Source organism: Macrosteles quadrilineatus, unplaced genomic scaffold (genome assembly GCF_028750875.1).
Source record: "Macrosteles quadrilineatus isolate MER2022 unplaced genomic scaffold, UCM_ALF_1.0 Scaffold_5__1_contigs__length_97177068, whole genome shotgun sequence".
Lineage (NCBI taxonomy): Eukaryota > Metazoa > Arthropoda > Insecta > Hemiptera > Cicadellidae > Macrosteles > Macrosteles quadrilineatus.
In genome coordinates this window covers 76644678-76666992 of record NW_026542598.1, presented here as the reverse complement: position 1 = coordinate 76666992, position 22315 = coordinate 76644678, and the positions used below count along the sequence as shown (strand labels likewise).

General features: G+C 36.0%; 2 protein-coding genes across 6 annotated transcripts in view; one reads left to right on the top strand and one right to left on the bottom strand.

The window, feature by feature from the left end:
- Nucleotides 1-416: 416 nt before the first annotated feature.
- Nucleotides 417-13480, top strand: LOC128994641 (stromal membrane-associated protein 1-like). Its single transcript, XM_054419321.1, has 9 exons — nucleotides 417-646; nucleotides 5844-5977; nucleotides 6478-6645; nucleotides 8126-8203; nucleotides 8652-8799; nucleotides 9725-10009; nucleotides 10703-10833; nucleotides 11732-11875; nucleotides 13057-13480. Exons 1-9 carry the CDS (start codon nucleotides 529-531, stop codon nucleotides 13147-13149), a joined length of 1299 nt encoding a protein of 432 aa, XP_054275296.1. The 5' UTR covers nucleotides 417-528; the 3' UTR covers nucleotides 13150-13480.
- A 2315-nt stretch (nucleotides 13481-15795) lies between these two features.
- The window catches only part of LOC128994322 (MAP kinase-interacting serine/threonine-protein kinase 1-like), a 128346-nt gene continuing 121826 nt past the window's right edge, over nucleotides 15796-22315 (bottom strand). For all 5 annotated transcript variants that reach the window (XM_054418774.1, XM_054418775.1, XM_054418771.1 and 2 more), the window contains 5 exons: nucleotides 19539-19658; nucleotides 18776-18995; nucleotides 18341-18477; nucleotides 17421-17991; nucleotides 15796-17076 (listed from right to left, as the gene is read on the bottom strand). In XM_054418774.1, coding sequence (XP_054274749.1) covers nucleotides 16836-17076; nucleotides 17421-17991; nucleotides 18341-18477; nucleotides 18776-18995; nucleotides 19539-19658 — 1289 coding nt within the window. In that variant the 3' untranslated portion in view covers nucleotides 15796-16835. The remainder of the gene's footprint in view (nucleotides 17077-17420; nucleotides 17992-18340; nucleotides 18478-18775; nucleotides 18996-19538; nucleotides 19659-22315) is intronic.

Below are 22315 nucleotides of genomic sequence, written 5' to 3'. Positions count from 1 at the left end.
TTTTGATGTTTTCAATGTAAATGATTTCTCATTATAGTTAATGCACCTCTTAATATAATATTTGATGTATAATTATTTATTTTCAAAAGGATCTATCCAAATCATATTGTTTCCAAAAGTTTACTGTAGTAGGATATTTCAATTAATGTAGATAGCACTGCTATTGCTATTCCTTATAAGACACGTGAACGTGGAATGGATTGTTGTTGATCAACTATTATGATAATTTTTTTACTTATAAATATAATGATAATATACCAATTTTTACAATAATGTATAAATAAAATATTGATGAAAATTATGATAATTGTATTTGATATAGTAATATACATAAAACTGAAAATAACTGTAGAGTGTAGATGGCTGTGGTGCCACCTGACAGCCGATGCCGATGCACGTCAAGCTTTTGTGGATGATCAAGCTATAAGAAAGAAGGAACAAGGAAGAAGCAAGAAGGGAGGAGGTTAACTAACTTAGCCATTATTATCGGAAATTGTTTAGTTGTAGTGTCTATTCAAAATTCATACAATGAGTTCCAAGGCTGAAAAAGAAAAGCTAAAACAAATTCAAGATAAATGCCAGACGCTTCTAAACCAAATGTTAAGGGATGAAGACAACAAGTATTGTGTAGACTGTGATGCTAAGGGTAAGTAAGTCAACATGTTTGTCATTTAGTTAGCTGAATGGATGGAAACCTGTAAAATAAGTATATTTTATGTAAGCTAATGAATTATGATATTGTTTTATCAACAATTTCTGTATCAATATAGGTCTAATTTCTAGACAGGAATAGCCTAACTAAAACTTTGGTCCAGGCTAGGTACATTTTTTGTATATTAACTTAAGGTACCTCCCAGTTTCAAGAACTTTAATTACTGGTTAAATCTATTATTGTTGCCTTCGTTCTTGAGTTGAGCGGTTTGTATTCACAATAAGTAACCCCACATTTATTTCACCAGCCTGGGTGGGATATATCTTGTGGGGGTCTTCTATCTTTATTTCACTAACGCTACAAATATTGTCTAATTGCTAAGTTATTTACACATAGGTGTAGTATTTTTACATCCATCACTGGTTATGCGGTCGTACCAAACGGATGACGTTGCAACGGAAATACAGCGAAGTCACGGGTCTTTCCCTGCCGTTTCGTTTTTTGTTCTAGTGGTATAGGAATTTCGGGTAAGTTATTGGACAGTTGAGGCCCTTTCCAGGTTAATGACTTGGCATATACTGTGATCTCTGTAGTGTTGTCGATTCGTTGTTGTGTTTCCAGTTTTGTTAGTTTCAATGTCGTAGATCAAATTGATGATAGTGGACTAATGTATTATTCTTAATGGTTTTGGAGGGTGTGCGATCCATTAATGAGATAGGTCCATTAATGGTGGAAGAAATTATCTTTTGGTGTAGCCTTTGTAGGCTAAAGAATGTCCCAGGGTGACTTATTTGCCTTGCTTGACTTATTTCCTGTTATTTATCCGAGGAACATAGGGCAGCAACCAGACCTCTCCAGCGTATTTGATTGGGAGCAATTCTCTTCACCTCCAGCCATGACCTTCCAGCCTGCCGCAGCTCTTGTTACAGGGTGGTTTTTGATAACATACACCTACCCTACATCTATACATCTATACAGCGTAGGGTACATCTATCACCTCTCCAATTCTTCTTTTAAACTTAACTTTATCCGAATACCTCGGGCACTATTCTGTTACAGAGTAGTTTACAATAAATTATGTATACACCTGTCCCATTTTCAGTTTAACTTTTCCGATTCCCTCACTATTTTTAACCCATTTATGAGTTTTTATAAATGTTAGGCCTACCTTTTTTGTATTATCCTAAACATTAATCCAAAACTACATGGGATTTTCCCCGAAATAGGTTAAATTAACCTATACAAACTGATTATGGGATCTTAGTGATATTTACCAGCGAAAACCAAATTGGATGTTGTGGTTGTGTCATGTTCGACTGAAATGGAGCATTGTTATTGGTATCCTTGAATGTCATAACGATTTGTTGCTGTGTTTACTCAGTCATGTGACTGAAATGGAACATTATTATTGGTCTCTGTGATTTCTTTGTCTACGACTTTCTCCTTCTTCCTTTTCAGTTTGGGAACTGAAATGGTGGACATAAGCTAGTACATTGCAAACTGTAATAACTATTTCTTGCGATACTATAATTGTGTATGTTTGCGTTATTTGGACATTAAGCCTACAGTATTGCGTTACTTGTAAAAGGTGGAGCGCTTAATGGGGGAAAGTACAGTAATTGCACTGGATGTGGGAACATGTGTTTGCTGGACAAAGTTTTGCTATCATCGGATTTCAATTCACAATCAGAAGAGAAAACAGTGATCATTTAATGTACCCGGGCAGGCAGGGTCCATTATGGACAGGTTAGATTTGGTTAAATGTTTATTGTTGTTCTAGTATGAAATTGTACCAACAAATATTGGAATACTTTTTATATTATATTCAATCATTGGAGGAAGTTTGGTTAGTTGTGTTAAGTTTTTTTCAAGATTTTTGTTTGTGTGTATATCTCTTCGCCACAGATTATTTTCCTCTAATACCGTGTATATAATATACACCTTCTACACAATTTCATACTTACTGGAATCATTATTTTGGTGACGTGGTACTCGCACATTTTTCCAAGTATTTTAATTTTGTTAGAATTTTTTCATTTTATATTTTCTTAGATCCAAGTTTTTTTTAAGTTTTCTAAAATTTTAGAAAAATGTTGTCAGCAAATTATGAAATTTACAAAGAATCAATCATTTGGCAACAACATTTTTCTTCCTTATTTTATATTGGTGCACCGTATCTTTTTACGCACCAAGTTTGGTGCGGCTTTTAGTTGATTGTTGTATTTATTTATTTAGTAACATGTCAGCCAAATCAATTTTATTGTCGCAAAATGTTACAGTAATCTAAATCATTATTTAAATGCTTTGTTTTCTTCCCTTTTATTAGCCATTAAATTTAATTTGTTTTTCTATCTGAGTTGGTTTTGTAAAATACTGGTACAGTGAGAAAATTGAAATATCTATTGAGAGAAGCCATTGCTTTGCTTCGTGATAAACTGTCATCTGTTTAAAGTCACATCAGTTATCAAGCGTTGAGTCATTTTGTCAAGACTAATAGGGCACAACTGTTAAACTAACATCTCACTGTCATCTTAACTTGACTCTTGATATACACCTATGGAACCAAGGTTGTGTCAGATTTACTAAAAATAATACTATCTTAGTCTATAAGCAAAAAAATTCAAATTATGAAGCCTTACTATGCACTTCCATGACTATTAGAATGTCAACGTATTCTGTTAAATGTGTTATTCTATGATAAAGCAATGTTTATAGAACACAACTACTTTATTTTGGTCATTAACTGGTGTGCCATGCTTTATCTTGTAAACATGAAAATTTTCACTTATAACCTACAGTATGTTCAAAGTTTAATTTGGTCTAGTGCATTATAGTCCAGGAGCTGAGGGGGTTTGAGCATGCATGAAAGTAGTACGCAATGTTATTGCTGATTATTGTAATATGGACTGTGGTGATCAAAATTACGTATGTCGCCTATTTCAAAAGTGGTCGATAAGGTGGGGGGGAGGGGGCAAACATGGCGGATTGTGCTATGCGTTAAAAAGCTGATAGTTCGAAAACGGTAAAAGATAGAACATCGGTTAAAACGTCGTTGGAATTCTAAAAATGTGGACAACAATAATGGTTATTGGGGCCGAGGTCGTATCTCTATAAATAAACAAGTTATTGTACAAAATATGTAAAAATGGACTTTTCATGTAGTTTTTTTACCGAAAGTAGAATTAATTTGTGAGTGTCGCAAAGAAGTAATATCAAATATCTTTGCTGATAGTTGTAATATGGACTGTGGTGATAAAAAATACGCATTTCGCCTACTTTTCAGGTGTCGAGAACTTGGGGGGAGGGGGGGCAAAGATGGCGGAACGCGCTATGCATCGAAACGACTGTAGCTCGAGAACGGTACGAGATAGGACATCGGTTAAAACGTAGTTTTAATCCAAAAAATATTACCAATAGAAAAGGTAATTGGGTAAAAAGTTGTATCTTAACTAATAAAAAAGTTATAACAATAATAAGTTTATCAAAATCTACATCGTACAGCTATTTTTTTCGAAAATCTTATGGATTATTGATAAATGATAGTGTAATTACTTAATTACTCGGCTAAATATTAACTAGATGCATTTTCTTATAAGAAAAAAAAAAATATATTATTACGAATACATTTGGTTTAAAATGTAAAACACGGCCTCCAAACGCCTTGGGGTTCGTCCGATAGGTTGCGTCATAATTAATTGCTGCGCAGTGCTGCTGATATCGGCACAACTGTTAATAAGAACTGAATAACTGGCATAACTGAATAAGAATCTGTTACATAATCATATTTTAATAACCTACAACTTTATAATAATTAAAATTGGATTTGTAGTGGTAGTCTGTATTATGCATTTGATTGCGGCGAAACCCCAAGTATTATATGTAGTTTGGAGGCCGTGTTTTACATTTTAAACCAAATGTATTTCGTAATAATATATTTTTTTCTTATAAGAAAATGCATCTAGTTAATATTTAGCCGAGTAATTAAGTAATTGCACTATTATTTATCAACAATCCATACGATTTTCGAAAAAAATAGCTGTACGATGTAGATTTTGTTAAACTTATTATTGTTATAACTTTTTTATTAGTTAAGATACAACTTTTTACCCAATTACCTTTTCTATTGGTAATATTTTTTGGATTAAAACTACGTTTTAACCGATGTCCTATCTCGTACCGTTCTCGAGCTACAGTCGTTTCGATGCATAGCTCGTTCCGCCATCTTTGCCCCCCTCCCCCCAAGTTCTCGACCACCTGAAAAGTAGGCGAAATGCGTATTTTTTATCACCACAGTCCATATTACAACTATCAGCAAAGATATTTGATATTACTTCTTTGCGACACTCACAAATTAATTCTACTTTCGGTAAAAAAAACTACACGAAAAGTCCATTTTTACATATTTTATACAATAACTTGTTTATTTATAGAGATACGACCTCGGACCCAATAACCATTATTATTGTCCACATTTTTAGAATTCCAACGACGTTTTAACCGATGTTCTATCTTTTACCGTTTTCGAACTATCAGCTTTTTAACGCATAGCGCAATCCGCCATATTTGCCCCCTCCCCCCCACCTTATCGACCACTTTTGAAATAGGCGACATAAGTAATTTTGATCACCACAGTCCATATTACAATAATCAGCAATAACATTGCGTACTACTTTCATGCATGCTCAAACCCCCTCAGCTCCTGGACTATTAGGCTAAGTTAGTTTAAATTACATCAAAGTCAGGTAGGCTACTTAAGTTCAATTAATCAAAACATAACATTTGAGTTAATACACCCATTTATCCAATAACCTGTACTATTCACTTAAAGTAAAATTTAGGAATTGAACTTGATACTGTGTCTGGAACTATTAGTCAAAGTAAAAACACTCTGTAATTTTCTCCCCTTTATGAGGAAAAATCATTTAAATACAGCGGTGCCAAATGCTAAATAGGTATCAGAAAGTGACCTACCTTTCTTAACCTAAAACCTTTTCACAGAAAATAATTAATTTCAAATTTAAATACCGGTATATAAACACTACTTTGATACTTGCAAAAATATTCAATAAAGTCATCAGTATTTAGATATAATGCTGTTGAAATGTCATGGCTTGTTCTCTGTTACAAAAACTCGATTGAAAATAAACACATAAACAAAGAGGTTATGTTACAAAAATATGAATGTTTGCAGGTCCAAGATGGGCGTCCTGGAACTTAGGGATCTTCTTATGTATTCGCTGCGCCGGAATCCACCGTAACCTTGGGGTCCACATCTCCAAGGTCAAGTCTGTCAACCTCGACTCGTGGACACCGGAACAAGTTGTTGTAAGTATCACACACATAACACAGAGACTGCCCTGTGTTGTGGTCATAATACAGAGAAAGCCAGGATACGAACCATCAAACAATTTTATCGTCAAATTTGCTACTGTAACTTGCTTGCCATCAAAAATATGTGATGAACTTTCTGCCGGTTTTTTTTTTTAATGTGGTTAGCATTAAAGTCTTCATAATCTGGGTATCTGCTAAGAGCTGAAGTATATCTAATTGCAAATTTCCTAGGGTCGACAGTGGCAACCTAAAACTCCTGACTCCTATTGTAAGCATAACCTGTCTGGCTCCTTCTTCCCCTATGCGTTGTGTCCGTGTAAGTTGCTAGTCTATGGCGTGTTTAGGCCTACATCTGATTGCAACACAACTCTGTATCCACATCCTCAGAGGGCTATCATTTTGGTATTTGGATAAAAAAAGTTTCGAGAATGATTTATCAATTTATAAATCCTAAACAGATATCTTGATGCTTAACTGCTATGTTTATTTTACAGAGTCTGCAGCAGATGGGAAACTCGCGAGCACGAGCAGTGTACGAGGCTAACCTCCCGGACAACTTCCGCCGGCCCCAGACTGACTCTGCTCTCGAGGCATTTGTCCGAGCCAAGTACGAGGCCAAGAAGTACATTGCTCGTGAGTGGGTGCCCCCTCCTCTGCCTAAGGTAATGTATCCAATCGCTACAGTGAGCCTTAGTGTTATCTTTGCCGAACATTCTTTGAAACATATACAAAAGATATTTATTAGTACTTGGACTGGTTATTAATGTATTTGCATATGATAAGTATAAGTATGTATGGTAGAGATTTGATTATTCAACCTGAAGCAACAGTGGAAAGATTGGAAGGCGGACACATCTAATTTCCCATAGTTCCCTGTTCACATTGCGACTGAGATATAATGGGTATCAGAGAGATATTCAGTTTAAAGAGCTGAGAATGTAACTGTGTGATATTTTTATCTGTGATTAAATTCAACTTTGCAAAACCAGAGAAAACGTACAGTACAACCTCGCTAATCTGTGACCAGGAACCCAGTCATGGTCAATTAGGAACAAGTAAATGGTCAGATTTTCCGAGGGGCATATTAAAAGACTAAATCAATTACTTAACTGACATTCATTGATCGCACACGATTGTGTAAGATGATAATAATGTTCCCGTAACCGCAGGAGACATTTAAGATTATTCCACGATTGCGGGAGACGATATCGATGTTTCCGAGACCTTGGGACATGTTCAATACTGGGACTCGATACGGGGGAGATGGTGATGCTTCCAAGATTGTGAGGGACGTTTAATGTTCTGTGATGATCACGGGAGACAACGATGATGTTTCCATTTCCCCAGGAGATATTCAGGAGTTTGCCGAGATCGCAACCTATCAATGATAAAGCTTTTTTAATTGCTGGAGGCAGTGATATTGTTCAGGAGATGCTGAATATTTTTCCTGCGATTGTGAAAGTTGAATGTGATGTCAACACTCCTGCGAGGGACATTTAGAATTTTACTGTGATTGTCGAATACAAAGATTTTTTCCTTGAGTATGTGATTCGTCTAGGATATTTCCTCGATTGTGAAAGACAATAAAATGCTTCTGTGATCGCGGAACACAAAAAACAACATGCGGGCATATACAAGATTTTTGCAGCAATTGCGGAAGATAGTGATGATATCCACGTGTCCATGGTAAATAGACACAATATTATCGTGGTAACATTTCATCAATATGACACAGTCAGATTAAGCAAGGACTAACCAAGATCGGATTAGATGGGTTCTACTGTACAGCCTAAAGTCTGGCATATCTTCAGAGTCCAGTTGAGGGCAGCATAAGAGGTTGTCCCGACGCACACGCGGCAGTTAACAGTCATGCCTCACGGAAATAGCAAATGACCTTACATTACTTGATCATTGACCAATAATCAAATTGTTTAAACTGCTGTTGTAGTTTCAGTGAATGTAAACTTGATAATATTAATTAATATTGTTTGATTTTAGATAAAACCCCTCAACCCCTTAAAAAGTTGACATGATATTTTTGGTGTGAAAAAATTAAATTAACTATACATTTTTTCTTTCTATGTGCCATATATTGGTTAACACTGGTTTACTTTCTTTGGTTAACATGTTTGTTCTTGCTAGGTTAACTGGGACAAAGAATTGGAAGAAGAAGCAGAAAGGTCGAAGAAGAAGAAGCGTGAATCCAAGCTTTCTTCGGCTGTAAGTAATTTCTTTTTTCTTAGAATCCATGTTTTTTCAGTCTACCTTAGTGCAAAGATTTTTGTCTGTCTATTTAAAAGAATTTGATTGGGCCTATATATATCTATTGTTCGATGAGTAGCTTGGGCAGAAGTCATCAAGAAAATCCTTTGGAAATCACCCTGTGAAGAATGATCCGAAGAGAGGAAAAATTGATTGAGTAAAAGTATCACCTGCGGCTAAATCGTCTAAACCTTTGAAATAAAACAGGAACTTTGATGTCATTTGGGGCTGAATACCAGTCCTAGAATGATCAAATTTATTATATTTTGTAACTGTTTTGTTATTGTCTCACATATGATGTATTATTAATTTTTCCTCATATAAAGTGCCTTGTTAACTGACAAATTATGTACATCACTACATTTGTCAAATTACAATTTCTAACATGTTCTTTTTGGGATTTCAGCCGGTCAATGTTCCTGGTCGCAAACTTGACAACGTAATACCGCAGCCGCTGCCCAAGCCATCGACTAGCCCCAAACCTCAACGGCCAGTTCAGTCCAGCGCCCCTGCGGCTGCGCATACCCCTGCTTCTGCCGACCTGCTTGCTCTGGGTAACTAAAACAATAAATACATCTCTCTAGCACAGCTGTTGTCAAATTCACTTAAACTTTTGTTCTTTACTTATTCCAGTAACTCTGGGGCACTTGTCCAGTAGTTAGAATATTGGACTTTTGAGAAAAAAACTCAGTGATGCGGGATCAACGTTTTATAATAACCTCCCAATAAAAAATTAAATCAGAGACTTCCAAAACAATATTTGAAAATAAATTTGAAAGATTTCTCATCAGCAAGGCTATTTTTTCTTTTGAAGAGTTGAATAGTCTTTTAAAAGAGGTTAAAAATAAATTCAACATATGTGTAATTTTTTTTACAATTGTATTCATTTTGTTTGGCGTTGCCTTTGTCTTGTTATAAAAAATAAAGTTTGTGAAATTTTGTTATGTAAGAAATGTATTTAATAACTATTACTTGCAAGTGTTGACACTATTTAATGTTTCTCTGTGTACAAGAGATTAATAAAGTCGTTTTGAATTGATTTGAATAATGTTTCCGTGACCGCGACAGACAACGATAACATTAGAAGACGTCCAGGATTTTGACGCAATCCCAGAAGACTAAGATGGTGTTTCCGTGACCGTGGGAAACGACGATAATGTCAACAAACCTAGAGAGATATTCAGGATTATGCAAAAAAACTAAAAAAGACGATAAAACAATCGCTATATTGATGATCATTTTTTTTGCAACACTATCTCATTAAACTTTGGAACAATTAGAAATATACAAATGTGATGTGAGAACAATCTTAAGTTGTAGGCCTTGAACTGGTTATAGTTTATAGCTAAACATGCCTGCAGTAACATGGAATCTCTTTCAATATCCAGGAAAAACCTGGAATTTCACTTTCGATAATTAGTATACACCTATTTTGTTATTGAAAATCCAATGTTTAAAATTTATTTTTAACATTTACAGACACACCTGTCCAAGAGAGCAGCCCAGCTGTTGGCAGTGGGGGAGGTGGAGGGGGAGGGACGGACGACTTTTCGTCATTCCTCTCAGCACCCCCAACGCAGACACAAACCTCCACCAGCCAATCACAACGCAGCGCTGAAGAAGACAGTTTCTTCAACCAGCCACAAAGTGGTACCCCCGCTGCGCCGGCCCCTGGCACTAAACTCACCACCGACAGTATTCTGGCGCTGTACGGCAAGAGTCAGCCTGCGCCGGCTCCAACCCACAACCCGTTCCCTCTACAGGGTAAGTTGTGTTACTATGTGGCATAAAAGCAATGGACAATGTCAACAAGAGAAATGATTTGCCAGTGAGTCTTTCACAATCTCATACAAATTATTCATGGAGTAAGTATATCTATTTAGATAGAATTTCTAGAATCTACAGTTTTGTATTCATACAAATTTCCTTTAACGATACTGATACAATTGTATACAGAAGTCTGGAGTTTCTTGGAAAAAGGCTTACAATTACAGCACTAAGTAAGAGAATTCTTTTCTGAAGGTAAATGGCTCCATAACTTGATCCTTAAAAAAAGTATGCCATTATGCAATTAGATATTTAAATAAAATGAAAAAATGCAGTTTTCATCTTTACTAGTGTGTATTTAAAGCTTAAAATAAATGGAAGGTATGTGTAAATTGGAGTGAGACCTATGTTGTTACTGACCAAGATCAGCTGTTTCTTAGGCAGGACCATTTTGATCAAAAGCCCAATGGTCATGGACAGCTGAGTCCATTTTCTGACCATTATTTCACTGTAATTCACCGGTCACCGTAATTTCTCAGGATGGACCTTTTAATTCGTTGACATGCTCTATAAACTCACTCCAAGCTAACTAGAATGTGATAAGAATAATGTGGTCAAGAGATAATTCTATTTTGAATATTTCATATTCGTATTCAATAGTTTGTATGATATTCTGTATGTCTGTTGCAGGAGGGTTCATGCCAGTAGCGCCGCCCGGTGCAGCGCCGGGAGTCACGGGTCCAATGCCCATGTTCCAGCCTTCACCATTCTGTGTCGGCGTCCCTAACGGAATGATTCCTCCTGCCCAGGTTCCTGTTCAGGTAATTTACAAAAGTTTTCCACTGCTAGTCTTGGTTAATTTTTTTACTCTTTAAATAACACAGATTGTATTTTCAATCAGTGTTACTAAGTTGTAATAATACATTAAAAGCATTTAAGATATTGCCCTTCAAAGGCGCCTGCAGGGTTTCTTTTCATTGGGCTGGGGGGACGGCAAATCTGTACCTCTTTCCAGGTAGATAAGGTTCCAAGAATTTCAACTAAGAGATATTTTTGTGATTTCTCAAAACCTAAATTTGTAACCAAAATGGTTGCAGTATTTTTGCACCAACAATATTATTTCAGATTTTTAAGTTACTAAAACAAGGTTCAATACTTATATTTTAATCAGAAGTAACACTGACTGCCTAAGCACTAATGCTACATTCCTAATGCTACAGTCAGAAATCAGATGTACAGTAACGGCAAACTCGGTTGTGGGAAAACGGCGGAAACATAATGCATTATTAAGCATTTATTAAAAGTAACAGCGCTACCAAAATGTAGAATTAAATCAATTAATATGTATGTTTATTTATTGCAAATTAGTACAAGTTATCCGGAGATCTGACTTAACAACTCTGAGCTCTCTGTTATCTGGAGATCTGACCTATGTAATTAATTATGTAAGTTGTAACTTTCATTTAAATCATTATCTCTCATATGTATAAACAAATCTTTTTGTACCTACATCCCAGTATCATACAAATATAGGTGGACAATTCATTCATTACTAACTGTTCCATAATACTGAGATAGTGAGTGTCTGAGACTAAAAAGTGTCAGATTATTGAGGGTCGACTGTACATAAATGGTGGCTTCTTTTTACCATTCATCTCAATGAGAATTGAGGATAGCCTATTTAATCATTTGTTGAGTCTCAAACACAATCTGTTTCAGGGATCAATGTTTCCTCCAATGGGAGGTGTTCAAGCAACGAATATCAATCCAGCATCAAACCCTTTCTACAACATGGCTGCTACCGGGAGTGCTGCAGTGCTGCCTCAGACAGCTCCTGTCAACTACGCCTCTTCTGGCAACCGAGTGAGTATTGTCGTAGACAAGTAGGTCTTGCCAGATAAGCAGACAGGTTCCTGTAGATTATTTAGAGTGTCAGTTGGTTTGCTTAAGAAATGCAACACTACAGCATTTGTTTAAATGTCAAGTAATTATTTTTACCAGTACCAGTCCTTTACCGTCCTTTTTTCCTGGCATACCATTTCACAAAGGTTATGGTTTTTGGAAAGTAACTCAAGTTTTTGGATTATTATTTAACAAAACAAAAATATTTTGAATCTCGTATTGCTTAGGCATGTGAAAATAAAATTATGAATAGTGATATATTTTTTTGTACCTGCATTATTTTGCTAACATCACTAACCAAACCAATTAACCTTTCCCAAGAAGTTTATATTCAAGCCTGCTGAATATTATAGTAGGCCTATAATATTTCAAATGACACTGACCAACTAGTCCCATATGAAATATTTAGACATTTTAAAAACTAAAACCTAATTTCTAAAAAACTAAAACCCTAAACAACTAAAATTATGGCTTCAATATTTTCTAGTTCTCAAAATTATCTTTCTTTCAACACAAAAATCATGAAGATCTGTCAAGTGGTTGATTTAGAATCGTGAAATAAAAAACCCTGTCATGTTTTATAGTGGAATAGGTTACAGAATAGGACCGGAACCAGTTCGAGTCGGGTGGGGTGAGGGCAAGCGGTATCCAATGACCTTTCAGAAAACTGTCCACTTTTGCCAAGTGTGCCACGCACTCAGTCTTTGACCGACAGCACAGCCAACCTGTGCGTTTCGAGCACATCCTCTTGTTTGGTCAAGAAATTGCCTTAAAGTGTGTTCAAAATTCGAAAAAGGAAGATTTTTAGAACTGCTATACAAATTGTTTGGTCATATAAATTTACTGTTAAATTTATTACTTTTATGTTTATATATTTTTCAAAAACTGCATCTGGTAGCTGTTTGAGCCATTTTAAAGACAATTGTGTAGCATAGTGTTGAACTGAACTACCCTACAAGTGGGACGATATAGGGGCGTGCCGGGCTCTAGGTGAAAGTCAGCTCACCGGCCAAGAACGAAGTGGCAACGTCGCACCCCCTACCTCTTTAAAGTCCAGTCCTATTCTGTAATCTATTCCACTATAATATATTATGTAATATGTGTGAAAGTTAATCTTAAACTAATTATTTTTTTTGTGGCAGCTGACCCAACAGATGGCAGGCCTGAACCTCGGCACTCCGATGGTCCCTCCGAACCCTTATCAGCCGACCATCCCTCCTCCCCTCTGGCAGTAACCTCGTCCACTACGACTACGATGCTCCGATCTCTCCAGCCCATAGACGCTGTCATATCAGTCTTTACTTTCCAATCAATTAAATATTGTTTCGACCATTCTATTGAAATCAGTGTACTCTCTCTGTTTTGGTGCATAGATAGTTTCGGTCCCGTGGCGTCAGGCTGTTTAAATGTTTAAGTCATTGTAATCGTATAAGATATAAAAAAATATTTGTTGTCTTTTTAAAAAAGATGTATATGAGATGAGTTTATACAGCGAGTGCAATACGGTAATGTTCAATATTGTTATTTATAATTTACAGTAGATAATTTTTATTACTGTCAATTAAGTGAAGCTTAACATTAATTGTTGTGTCAATTAATGAATAAATCATTTTAATTGATTCTAGATGATTCCTAACTAAATCCCAAGTCTTTGATGTAGCATTAATATTAGTTACAATTTACAGTTAAGATGTCTTGTTGCTTTCTGTCTGGACTAATCAATTACTTGAGTGCATTGACTATTGGATACTGAAGTAGACATCCCATCTATATGGACCAGCTGTCGCCAATTTTTTATTAAAAAGAACATAGTTCTGTGAGCCAGTGTCTAAAATCTTTGACTATTAATACAACAACTGTATTCAATAGTCAATGCTAAAATTCTACATTCGTCCTATTTTACCGAGATAGTTATAGGACATAACAGATGCTAAAGCATAAGTCCAGGTCCATATGACTATGGCAACTAGCACCACATCTTCTCGAGCTCCTGTTCTTCTTCAGAGCATACACTCGTCTACTGTGGATCTAAGCCTAGCTACCATTAGATGTCTACCAATCAATAATCTAGGGGGAAGCTGGGGGACACTATCAGCTATCAGGTGCCGGATGTGGTCCCACGGAGATGCCTCCGCTGCCTTTTCAAGTCTTCCTCTAAGTCTCGGATGGTGGGTACGGTGGTAGAGTGCCTGAACACAGAGTTCCTCCGGTACCAAAGTGATTCTGTCACCTGTTGAAGAGCCTTGCTATGGATGACGAGTAGCTTCTGTCCTACAGGTCAGATGGTAACATGCAGGGTCTGTGTATGTGAGGATTACAATAAGTTAATATGTCATCCTATCAGTTTCACTTGGTTGATAATCGCATATTAAGCAGGAATTAGTGATTTACATCAGTACAATCAACTCTTGTCAAGTGCACATTGGTGGCTCACGTCTACATCCATTTTGATTTTAAAAACTGGCCACAACTTTAACACAGGGATGTCTAGTTGTAAGTCAAAGCTTGAGGTATATTTCTTCTCAAGTGTCAAGGCAGAAGACACCTCGACCTCGCTCGAAGCATTGATCATACCTGTTGTTTGTTCAAAAATTGGAAGTCAAATTCCTGTCTTGTTGTAAAATCAGAAGCTTACTTTGGTGTGTGCTTCATGTTAGTTACCTTTCATTTCAGGTATACCTTTGTCTCCGGTAATTTTGTTAATTTGAGCTCTTTCAATTTGAGTATCCACCAGCAAATTTAAACAATAGTTAACAAAATAGTATTAAGGCCATCTGCATTATTTGAACAGGAACAGTTTAAAAAATGGCCTCAACTGATCAATGTGTATGCATGGGATTCAAATCCATACCAAAAGTCTAGCCCAGTTTACAACTTTTGCACTGTTACAGAGACCTAATTGTTATTCAAACTAGCTGCAAGTAAATTTGCCAGTGGCTGATGGCTGGGTAAAACCCGCCACATGTAATTGTAACTACACACAAAGATTGTTGACTTTCAGCTGTAAAATGTGAGATTTATCAAGCACTTAAAATAGTCAAGAATATCTAATGAACCACTTTCACTTGTATTTTGATTATTTTGAACATTACTTTTCACTACAATACAAAGAATGAATGATTATTTTTTAATTAAAAATAGACGTTGGATTATTCGGAAATATCACATTTTTTTAGGTTAGGAGGCCTTCCTTTTTAAGTTCAAATTTACATTGATAGTACAGTTTTGGTTGTTGCGAATTGAAACAGTTAAAGAAACAAAAACAAACATTTGTTTTTTATGACAGCCAAATAAAAAGCAAATAAAGTAGCTTACATTGCTTTTGCTTGGCAAACATTCATTTCGTAATAAACAATGTAATGATGAATTTTCCTAGATGATGGTAACAAAAACAGGTAATTTCACAATAGTGTATCTATTCCAATAAAAAATTGTATATCTCACTGGCCAGATAAATCTTTTTCCTAAGAAAATGGTTTTTGTCAATTACAGAAGTGGATAAAACTAGATCTTCATTCAGCACGTGCACAGAAAATGTAAATGTTATTGATGTACTAGTCAGTGTAGCAGTGACATAGGCAGGGGGATAAAATATATTTTTATCCCTTCAAGTCTTAAATATATTTATTTAATTATGTAATCATACTGTATTGAAATGGGGTTGATTATTTTCAATGCCAAGAGAGCTAAAATAGACCATTTTAGGGCCTATATTTTAAAAATTTTTCACAGACCCCTTTTTATCTGGGGGGTATTCCAGACCACCCCGGTCGACCCCTCCCCCCTATTTTAAAATCCTGGCTACATCACTGAGTTTAGTATTTTATTCATAACCTAAATTTGTATAGTGTAATGGGAAAAAATTCAAGAAAACACAATCAGTCATGTCAGTCATTTTTATTAACAAAACTTTGATTTGAAATTATTAGGTCTGTGTTGAAAGAATATCTATCAATGATGAAAAAATTATAAATGATAACTAAGTATTACAATTATGTATGAAATGGTTATTGAATTATTACAAATATGATGAAACATTAATACCAAATTCATTAAATGAAACAATACATCTTGTGACTTCAGATTTTCGGAAATGCAATACAAAAACTTTTGAACTTTTACAAAAAGACGCATCATCTCCATTTAACCATTAACAAAACTCCTTTCTTCTCTTGTTATACATTCACACACGGACACACTCACTGACTCATAAACCTTTCAGGCTCCCACTCACACATCAGTCATATTTATAGACTATGTACAAAACTTAGAAAAATACAAAACTCGCTTTAACATCGCATCACTCCGATCTATCTTAACATTTGGAACAGAATAATATACATATCCCTCTTCTGTTTTGTACCTTTTGGGATAAAGGCTAGGCAAAATACAATGAGGATAGTTAATAAATTGTGTGGTTAAAGAAAAACTAGAAACGGAGAATTTGGAATTTGCAAATAATAAGTTTATAAATTGGAATTTTAGCACAGATCCCAAAAGCAAAAACAGCACCCGAAAATCGAGTTGCTACTTACTCTAATATTTGTACGATAGACTTAACAATACTTGATATACAGTCGCCTCAGTACAATAAAGCTATCAATTTTTTCAGTAACTATAAGTCTACTCCATATGGCAAATTTTGAAAACAAAGCCAATCCAAGAGGAAACCGTAACGGCGATCGTCAAGAGTCTAGATTAACTAGATTCTAAACCACATGGACGTTGAAACTACGGGTCAGAGAATCCAGCAAAAATAAACTATACCCTAGTTACATTCAGTCAGTTTTTTTATACCAAAGTTAATTACAGACTCATATAACTAACAATAAAGAAAGCCAATTGCAGTTAAGACACAACTGCTATAAACAAAATACTTTTTTGGCATGAAAGATTTGTCGAAGGTGGGATGGCGTGATGACTATCCGCTAAGTGTGGTGATGATCGGGGGCATCTCTTGAGACTTGGCTAGCAGACGACGCTGGACCAGACGGGATTCTGACGGTGGAGACAGTCCGAAGGGCAGACCCTTGCCTCCGTTCTCCACAGCCAGGTACTGGTCCACTACAGAATCCCCGGTCATGCTGAAGTGTTGCAACACTACTCTGTTGCAAGCCATCGCAGACTCTGCGAAAGCGGACAACTCTCTGGCACTGTTGTTCCTGCAAACAGATTACCTTCATCAGGATGGAATCTTGAAATATCAAATTACTAATCAAATCATGATTCAGTTAGATATACATGATTTACAAACTCAGTCCCAACTCTTTTTACTCATAATTGCACAAATGAAGGATAATCTGTAGACTGCAATAATGAAGTTTTAAATTAATTATTTGTTAATAGATCAGAATTCCTATAACTTCTAAATCATTTTGATACTTTCAAGTTATAATCTGTTAAGGTCCTTAAAGAAAATTCAGGAGTTATAACTGAAATATAACTATTCCCAGCTACAAGCAGGCTTACAGGAAGAGAGAAAGAACACTATCCTCCCAATACATACCTCCGAATGACCTGAGGGGTGGTGAGTGCCCTGCCCTGGGTGACCTGATGTTGTTGCAGCACCCACGGATGTGACATTACACTTGCCGCACTCAGCCTCAGCGACGCCTCCTTCACCAGCAAATTGGAGATCAGGTCCTTGGCGTCGGACGAGATCTCCGACCACTCCTTGTCCGGGAAGTCATAAACGCCCTCTTGGATGCTTGTGAACAGCATCTCTTGACAATAGGTGCAGTTCTCCCCACGCTCCCACCCACAGTCGCGGCCACACTGCCCGTAGAACGGAGGGTAGCCACACAGCAAGATGTATGCTATCACTCCCAGACTCCAGAGGTCGCAGCGCTTGTCATAAACACTGCTCGCCTCGCCAACAAACGCCTCCACCACCTCCGGCGCCATGAACTCTGCGGAGCCGACCGGTGTCAGCAGCTGAGGCGTGGCCAGAGGAGACGACAGTGAGCTGTTGAACTTGATGCCTGAGCCGAGGTCAAAGTCGCAGATCTTCACTGGAGTCAGCTGGTCACGGTGAACGCACAAGATGTTCTCTGGCTTGAGATCGCGATGGGCGATTCCTGGAAAATGATAACGTAAATTAAGGATTAAGTGGTAATTTTTCATTTATGTATGACATATTTCAAGCAATAAGACGACATGATTACTTTGTGTTCAAAACGCTTCAATTCTCTTATTTAATAACCAAAAATTAAATATGGACACAAAATACTTACAATAGTATAAAAAAAACCTCATTAAACTACTTTCTGAATTTGTTTGGATTCTTATGAAAACAAAAGGTAACCAAAACTTAGGATAATCAATTAAGCTATTTAAATGCTATTTTTTTTACTTTTATTTAATTACTTTAAATTTACTTTTGGCCTCGCTATCCTTTAGTCACAATGAGGATACTCGTTCAATTACCTTTAGAATGAAGGAAGTTAAGAGCGCTGGCCAAATCTCGCACAATCATGCTCGCTTCTCTCTCGGTGAAATGGATTCTCTCCTGAATCCTGGAGAGAAGCTGACCTCCCTCCACTTTCTCAAAGACGAGGTAGAACCTAAGGAAAAAAAACATGGGCTTAACAATCCACTTAACTTGAATGATAAATTGACAGAATAATTGTCTACGGCTGAATCTCTCTATCAACAACAACAATAACAATTATAACTAAATCTAATTAATTGCCAAGTAGAGTCTACACTCCAAAATCCTATTTTTAAAACAAAATCAGGGTTATGCTTCAAGACCATTTATTATCTAAAACCGCTGTTGTATAATTTTCTCATAAACTCTATGGTCTTTTTCTTAAAATATCCTTCCTAAAATATAATTCAAGAGTCTATAACCCAAATTACCTTTTGTCGTCCTCGAAAAACTCAAGCATCTGAATGATGTTTGGATGGCCCTGGCAATGGTGGAAAGTCTCGACCTCTTTGAACACCCTGGCGCGAGAATGGCCGGGGACTTTCTCGATGATCTTGACAGCGTACTCCAAGTCAGTGAGCAGGTTGACACACGTCTGAACTGATGCGTACGCTCCCTTCCCCAGCACCTCACCTGTCAGTCTGTACAAATCTGGAACAAACGAACAAAAACATGATTTTTATTGCCTATAAATACAAATTGACATGATTTATAAAAATCCTTTTGGTTTAAAGGTAAGGAGCTACTCCTACATGATCTCAAAGTTTCATTAGTACCGGTAGAAGATTGGTTTTTGTTCCATTCCATTAAATGTCTCTAGATTAGTTTTCTTTGGTGATCTATTACAAGTGTCTTTACTAGTATAATATTTGGTCAAAGGATAAGATAGGCACATTTAATTAGATATGATTCAAAGCCGTTGAGCATAACAAAAATGTGAATAGATAACTTAATTTAGGCTACTAGTTAATTTTATTCTTAAACAGAATAGCTCATGAAAAACTGTGCATATAGGTAAAAATTCCAACTATTGCCTCACCTCAAGCAAACAAACATTATAAACGGTGTTGAGCTTTCAATTAACTCAGTAAGCAGCATTTTGTTGATAAACGTTTAGACCAGAAGGAAAGGAAACCATTTCTTATGATTTACACCTAACGTTTTCAACCCACATTGAAATGTCTTTTAATTTACCTTGGAAACAGGATGAGACCAGACTGGTGGTTGTTCTCTTCTTCCTGCGTTTCTTGCACGCCTCCTCCTTGCGTGCAGCGACATCATTGGTCTTGTCTCGCAGGACAGAGATAACGTTGTCTGCAACAGACAAACCCACAACTTGAAATGATGTACTGTAGCACGAAGGGCAACATACATGTGCAAAAAATTTTCTAGATTGATTTTAAATTGGGCTCAAACTTGCTCCTAAATGCTATTTTCCGAGAGTATTTCCTGACAATTATTTAGGTATTCGAGTTCTGTAGGCCTATTGCGGTTTTGTGAGTAGTTGGGTACTTTCCTGTTAAAGGATTCATAATTATTATTATCGATGTGTTTTGTTATAGCCTAGATCGATATTTTCCCCCCTTTAAATCCATATTCCTGATATTCCTTTATACCCATTTTCCGATCCATATTCCTTCTGTTATAATATCTTCATACACATTCAAATTACAAATTGATATCTGACCTTTTTTAGGCAAAAACAATATATAGGGATTAAGAAATGAAACTGTTCTGAACAAACCTAACATAACAAACCAAAATTGTTGTAACAATTCTAAATTTTGTCTGATAACAGCAACTCGGTATGTGGGAAATATCAAACGGAATTTTGAAATGTTACAGCAAATGTGGTTAGTTAGGCAAGGTTAGTTTAGAACAGTTTCATTACCATATATATATATATTTTTTTTATAGCCTACTGAACAATATTTACTTATCGTCGTTGTCAGCTGATATGTTTCGATTCGTTAATCGGATCAAAAAATAAAATATCAATGTATCAAAAAAAATATCAATAATAATGAATGTTCCCCTTAACAGAAAAGTACCGTTAGTTGTAACAAAAATCTTTGTAAACTCATTCCTGTGATATTATTAGGCAAGAAATTGAAAATATTGTTAGTAAAAAGCACTATTCCAGATAGGATACTTAACATAAATGGTGTGTTATACAGCATGTTTGGAAGACATTTGACAAAGAAAAGATACAGTAAGGGTTCTCCTTAAAGACTGATGAAGACCGGAAAATTCTAAGCATCCCAAATAAGAGCCTCCAATTGCGTTTGGTAAACCAAGTTAGCCACAATATGAGGGTTAGAAGATACAAGATGTCACTGTCAATAAAAGACAAAGACGGTGTAGTTTTTTCATAGTTGATACTAATACTACTATCAGAATTAATAAGTTACTATTTACTAAAGAACGGTATGTTAACTAGGCATTTATTTGTATAGCATTTTTAAATATTTCAACTATTAAGTGTGATCTAAAGTAGGTATGTTTTGGTTTGGTATAAAACTACTGTTATAGACTTGATGCCAACAATAAGAGATATATAGATAGACCCCTTTTCCATTAGGGACATCAAACTAGGCCTACCACCACCAATGTTTTTAGGTTGAAATGTTCGTCTTGAATACTTTTACCAAAACCCCGGTCTGACAGGCCCACGGGAATTTTCACAAACGCACGTTGGCAACACTGTTTACTTAGGAGATTCCATTCCCCCAATACCTTCCCCTCTTTTCCTCCTCTACGTGTTGATATATTGTTTGTTCATTTTGCATGGGGGCCGTGACCTTGACAGGTTGTCTGTTCATAACATGCCCGTCTCAGAAGCCCAGCGTTAGAGTATTTTAATGAGGGGTCTCACAGGCCCAGGGTTTCGGTTTGTGTGTTTCTAAGCTGGGTCCATTATTTTCAAATGGGGTTTTACGGACTGGGGGTTTCGGTAAGCGTCAGTCTGGGTAGGGTTTTGGTATAAGTGTTATTTTAAAGACAGGAAGTTAAAAATTATGACCATTCAAATAGGCATACGGTACATAGGCTTAACTTATAAGTTAAGTTAGGCCTATCAATTGCTATCCTTTACTCCACAAACTGATTAAATAACGTAGGATTGACAATCTGATCCCTCACACTTGACCAGCATTATGAAACTTAACGAGCCACTGTTCTCTCTGTTAATGAGATTATAACTTAATAAAAATTATAAGAAACATGTCTTATTTATGATCTAATCCATATTTTTCAATACTTTGTGCTAGTTCTTCTATTTTAAGTCGGGTGGTTTTATATGATACCTACTGGTATTACTAAAATTCTGTCTGAAGCATTAAGTTTACCATAGCCTATTGTAGGCCTATAGCCTACACTATTTCTGAAATGGCCTGGTGAATTTTAACCAAGCATTCACTTAATGAGTCAATAAATTTGCTAATTAGGCTAGGACAAATATATAATTTTTTTAAATCTCGAGTAGCCCATAGAGGCTATAAAAATGTGTAAGTTTTAATAGGCCCTAAGTAATTAGACCCAAGTTCTAAGTTTTGAACAGTTGTTACTAATTTATTCGTAACTTACATTACTTGTCAAAATAAACAACTTAAAATTAAACACTTTAGTGGCTAGTTGCAATAATTTTCTAAATAATATAACTTCTGATGGAATTTAATGGTTGAAAAAAAAATTACTACCGGTACTTGCGTTGGGCCTACTGTGCGTAGGGCCTACTGTAAGTACCGTAATAACTTGGAGAGTTTTGTCTTATTGCCAATTTAACTTAAGTAGAATACAGTAAGTAGAAAACAAGTAGCCTAACAAAAAGTGTAAAAATATTACCTACGTCATTAAAAATTGTTATTACGTAACAGCTGATGTGCTTTATTGTTATAAGTCAGAAGTCTACAGTTTTACAATAGAATCGTTTTCTTATTCTCTCTGTGATATAAGCCTATATACATTGACAA

What these genes read in the sequence shown, in the direction of transcription:
- LOC128994641 (XM_054419321.1), top strand. Translation starts at nt 529, where the DNA reads ATGAGTTCCAAGGCTGAAAAAGAAAAGCTAAAACAAATTCAAGATAAA. An exon ending in AATCCAAGCTTTCTTCGGCT is followed by an intron (nt 8,204 to 8,651) that starts GTAAGTAATTTC and finishes TTGGGATTTCAG; the next exon opens with CCGGTCAATGTTCCTGGTCG. An exon ending in CTGCCCAGGTTCCTGTTCAG is followed by an intron (nt 10,834 to 11,731) that starts GTAATTTACAAA and finishes AATCTGTTTCAG; the next exon opens with GGATCAATGTTTCCTCCAAT.